Source organism: Spermophilus citellus (genome assembly GCF_964194105.1).
Source record: "Spermophilus citellus genome assembly, chromosome: X".
Classification (NCBI taxonomy): Eukaryota; Metazoa; Chordata; class Mammalia; order Rodentia; family Sciuridae; genus Spermophilus; species Spermophilus citellus.
The window spans coordinates 127,389,075-127,394,122 of NC_138190.1; the positions used below are offsets into that span (position 1 = coordinate 127,389,075).

At 42.6% G+C, this 5,048-nt stretch overlaps 1 protein-coding gene across 1 annotated transcript; it reads right to left on the bottom strand.

Moving 5' to 3' along the window:
• Positions 1-2,995: 2,995 nt before the first annotated feature.
• Positions 2,996-3,940, bottom strand: LOC308639613 (olfactory receptor 11L1-like; the record flags this gene model as incomplete). The annotated part of the gene is made up of 1 exon (XM_081277867.1): positions 2,996-3,940. The coding sequence occupies exon 1, from the start codon at positions 3,932-3,934 to the stop codon at positions 2,996-2,998; it is 939 nt and encodes a 312-aa protein (XP_081133993.1). The 5' UTR covers positions 3,935-3,940.
• Positions 3,941-5,048: the final 1,108 nt, after the last annotated feature.

Genomic DNA, 5,048 nt, shown 5'->3' on the forward strand with positions numbered 1-5,048 from the left:
ACTATTAGGGATGGACTGCACTGAGCCATACACTTTCTACCCGTCTCCCCTGGGGCATTATGTACATTTGTGAGATAATCAGCAGGAGATACTGATATACACTGTGGTTTAAGGAACAAAGTGAAACTAATTGGCCCACAAGATTAAATAACCACACCTCAAGTGAGACCAACATGATGCTTTAGCAAGTAAATGAAATGGCTTTAGATGGCTTTTTTTCATTCCTTTATTAACAAGTATTTATTCAACAATTATTCAGTGTTAAGTGCTTTTCTGGGTGCTTGGAATATAGTAGTCAAACAAAATGACACAGATCCTGCCTTCTTGAAATATATATATATATATTACCTCTATAAAGATGAATACATAAAATATATTCAGATAATTATATAATTGAAGTTGTGAAAAAGTTAAAATGAGACCAGTCATAGTGGTATGCACCTGTAATCCCAGCACCTCAGGAGACTGAGGCAGGAAGATTACAAGTTCAAAGTCAGCCTCAGCAACTAAGCAGTGCTCTAAGCAACTTAGTGAGACCCTGTCTCAAAATTTAAAAAAAGGGGCGTGACTGGGGATGTGGCTCAGAGATTAAGTACCCCTGGGTTAAACCCTCCTAACAACAAGAAAGAAGGAAAGAAAGAAAGAAAGAAAGAAAGAAAGAAAGAAAGAAAGAAAGAAAGAAAGAAAGAAAGAAAGAAACTTAACAATGAAAAAGGGTGTTCTATGGGCATATCTTGAAATGATGGGATGGTACCCAAAGGATTTACCAGGTGAAAAGTGGGATGGGGGAGGAGAAAAAGAATAGCACGTGTGAAAGTTCTGAGGTGACAAGTGGGATTCAGGAACTAGGAAATTAGAAAGGAATTCATAGAACAAGAGAGAGAAAAAATGATATATAGGCAAGATTTATGTCTTCGTAGGCCATGAATGGGCTCTAGATTAGGGTGACATGTCCTCAGATGTTTTGACAGGTAATATTCATGCCCATGGCACATTTGGACTTTTTCCTAAGGGCGACATGAAGTTGTTGAAGGTTTCTAGGTTTAGCTGATATCGGCTAGTAGGTATTTTAAAAATTTCCCAATGGCTGACACAGAAGACAAATTAGTCAACCTATTTGAGAAAACTGCACTCAAAACAAAACAAAAACAAGACATGTATGGATGAAGCAGATGATGAGGCATTTCCACCGTGCATCTGCACAGAAGGCTAGGCAGAACCCCTGAGAGGCTAAAAAGTAATTACACTTCTACTCTAGATCCATGTCTTAACCACAAGGAGTGTGTTCTGCAAGCTCTATTTCATAATTGAGGGTAATTACAAGAAGTTAAAACTAGATTAGAGACAATTAGACCCTATACAACAGGGAGCTCTGTAGGTGGTCGGGAAGGGAGTAGGAAGAGCCAGCTGGGAAAGTGTTTCCCAAACTGCTTGGCATTCTTTGACTCATTTTGTAAGTGGAGGTTTGGGGAATGTCTATCTGTGCTTCTGGTATCTCTTTCTAGCTGGAGAGGATGGGCAGATGAAATGAGGCGAAACCACACACACACACACACACACACACACACACACACACACACACATACATTACTGACAGCCCATCAAGATTACCTTTTTTCTCAAGCCAAAGGGATTCATAAGCCAGAAGCCAAGAGATGGAAACAAAGAGGAAATGTAGGTGATGATTGCCTTACAATTCAATTCAAGATATCTTATTTGACCAACTACTTTTTTGTACCATTCTTGATCTAGATACTGTAGGGGAGATATGGCCTTTAAAGGGCTTCTAAGTCTATTGGGGAAGTTTGGTATAGCTGGAGCACAAAACAGGAGAAGACGAATGTTGAGGGTGAGCTGAAGAGATGGCCAGAGGCCAAGCTGAGAAGCTTTAACTCTATCATTGGGGCACTGGGGAATAATGAAAGGTTAGGTTTGGATTCTAGAAAGATCCATCTGTCCACTGTGGGAAGGGTGGATGGGGGCACAGCAAGGAGGAAGGTTGGTTTGGTTCAGTTGGAGCTGGCTTTGGTGAGAAGTGTTGCTGTCTATGACCAAGAGGTGGGGGCTAGGGAGGAGAGACCAGTGTAGGCAGAGAAAGTGACTTATTTCATTCCATTTATTCACCATGCATCCATTGCTTTGATGAGTCATTGATTCATTTAATCAATAAGTAATTGTTTTGCATCTTCACTAAGGGCAGCTCCATGCTGGGGGAATTAAGAGGACTAGGGACAATGTTATTCCAGTTTTCAAGGGACTTGAGTAACTATTCAAGTGAATGGAATAGTCAATAGCTGCTCTAGGATTTTAGAGATGGTTTTGATCAGTGGAGAGGCCAATGATCTAAGGAACAACAGGAGGTGAGGTGCAGCCACTAGAATTTGAATGAATCCTGGGGACAGGCCCAGTGAAGGACAATTCTAGGTAGAAGCTAAAAAGGCACAATAGGAAGTAATGAAAGATAAGGTAGGACAGATAGGGTATTGCAACTAAGTGCATACATAGAGGGGTGTGTGTGTGTGTGTGTGTGTGTGTGTGTGTGTGTGTGGAATATGCATACGGACACAAGTATATAATGCAATCCAAAAACCTCAGCACCAACAGATACTTCTATTATGTATACACATATGCACACAACACACACACACACACACACACACACACACACATACACAAAGAGGCAGGAGGAGGCTTTATGGAATGAGGCTGTTGCTGCAAGGGGGTTCTGTTTAATTTCCCCCTAAAAGGTATTTCTGTAGAGTGTTTTAGACTGATGGAGTCACATGCATCTTGGTAAACTTAATCTTACTGTTCAGGTATTAACCAGGAAATCCTAACAGTATTAGACTATAAGTGGTTCCTGCTTGCAGGCCATTTCCATCAAAGAAGGGAACAGCAATGGTTGGAACCACCTAGTCCTCAGCCTTGTGCCTGGCATCCTTTAGAGAAACCCAGATTGCTGAGAAAACGGACTCTCTAGGAATGATGAGAGCCATTAGGTCTCCTTGGAGTATGCCCACCGACTCAGGAGTGTCCTTACTGCCTCTTTAACATCCTTGTTTCTCAGGCTATACACAATGGGATTGATCATGGGGGTGACCACTGTATAAAGTAGAGAGAAGATCTTGTTTAAGGCAGTGGCCTGGGTTGCTGTGGGAATGGCATATACTGTTCCCAGTGTTCCATAGTACAGAGTGACCACAATGAGGTGGGAGGAACAGGTGGAGAAGGCCCGTTGCTTTCCTGCAGCTGATGGGATCCTGAGGACAGCAGCCACAATGCAGATATAGGAGGCTACAGTGAGCAAGAAGGGTACCATGGTGACAAAGGATGCCATGAGGAAAGTGGTTTTTTCCACTGTCTCAGGATCAGAACAAGCCAGCTTCAGCACAGGAGCCAAGTCACAGAAGAAATGGTCAATCTCATAGGCTGCACAGAATGGCAGCTGGAAAGTCATGGTGACAGTGACCACAGGAGTTAGGAACCCTCCAAGCCAAGACCCACCTGCAAGGAGGACACATGTGTGGAGGTTCATGAGGGAGGGGTATCGGAGAGGGCTGCAGATAGCGAGGTAGCGGTCATAAGACATAGCTGCCAGCAGAAAACACTCAACTACTGCCATGGAACCAAAGAAGTAAAACTGGGCCACACAACCTGCAAAAGAAATCAGCTCAGGGCCTGAAAGAAGGGTCTGCAGCATCTTAGGGACTATGGAGGTAGTATACCAGATCTCAAGGAAGGAGAAATTAAACAGAAAGAAGTACATGGGGGTTTGGAGGCTGCAGTCACTGGAAATGACTGTAAGGATGAGAATGTTCCCTAGCAAGGTCACAACATAGATTCCCAGAAATATTGCAAAAAGGAAAAATTGTAGCCCATGGAGACTCCCAAATCCCAGAAGAAGAAATTCTTTGATCATGGTCAGATTACCCATATCTGTGAGATTCAGGTGCCAGATCTGAGAAAAAGAAAGAAATGTTAGCCAATTGAAAAAAAGAGCAGCGCTTCTGGAGGGGAACAAATACCTTCTAATACTGAACTCAAAGGCCCTGTCTCTTCCCTTCTGGAATGCATTTTCTATTTTGTTCTACTAGGTGTATTTACCTAATAGTTGTAAAAGAATCAGAAACCATGCCCTGGAGAATGAACAGAGAGTGCGTCTCCTATGTTCTTTTCCACTCTTTCCTTGACATAACCAATGATGAATCTACCTTTGGGAGTCTCACAGTGGGAGGCAAACACTTCCTAACGGGGACATGGTGCAGAAGCGTCTCTGAACTTAATATTGTCTGAACTTCTGAAACTCAGCTTTTAAGACTCAATAGAAATCTGAGTCCAAAATGCTAAAATAACATTGGAATTCAGACAACTCTCTCTCCGAACCCCCCCGCCCCAAATCAAGGTGGGTGTCATCAGGGTTGTAATTGGAAGGAGGAGGGGAATTCAGAATTATTGATCTTAAAGTACCTGTAAGAAAAATAAGAGTTTCTTCCTGCCAGACTCTGGGGACATGTAGCACATTGCTTCCATGGCATCAAATTCCTATGGAAATTGGGGGAAATGTATGTAAAGTTATTCACTTGAAATGCTAGAGAAAAATAATGTTCCATCCTTCATAAATGAAAATGACATTCCTGACTCACAAGCAGTAGGATGTGCATTTAGAGTTATTTTTTTTCCAACAGCAGGGATGGGTTAGCAGTGAGTCATGGATGCAGCTTCCCCTTCCCCACATGCCCCCTGCAGTGCTCAAAGACAAGTATTTGTAAAATGCCTGGTCTTAATAACTGGGCTGTAGCAGGATTAGAAATCAGTCTGTGCTGTGGCCTAAATTAGGGGTAAGTGTGAGGTCAGAAGTAGGGGCTTGATTCAGTCAGTGTTCAAGGCTGAAGGCTCAGTCTGTGGTCAGGGAATAAAGCAAGCCATCTTTGCTGCTTAGGTTTTCGGTAATGGCAATGTGTCCCTAAAAAGTTACAGTTCACCCATATTTTTGTCAGTGAAATCCTGGTTTAAATGCATTCAGGGAACTGGCTATTCAAAGGAATCTT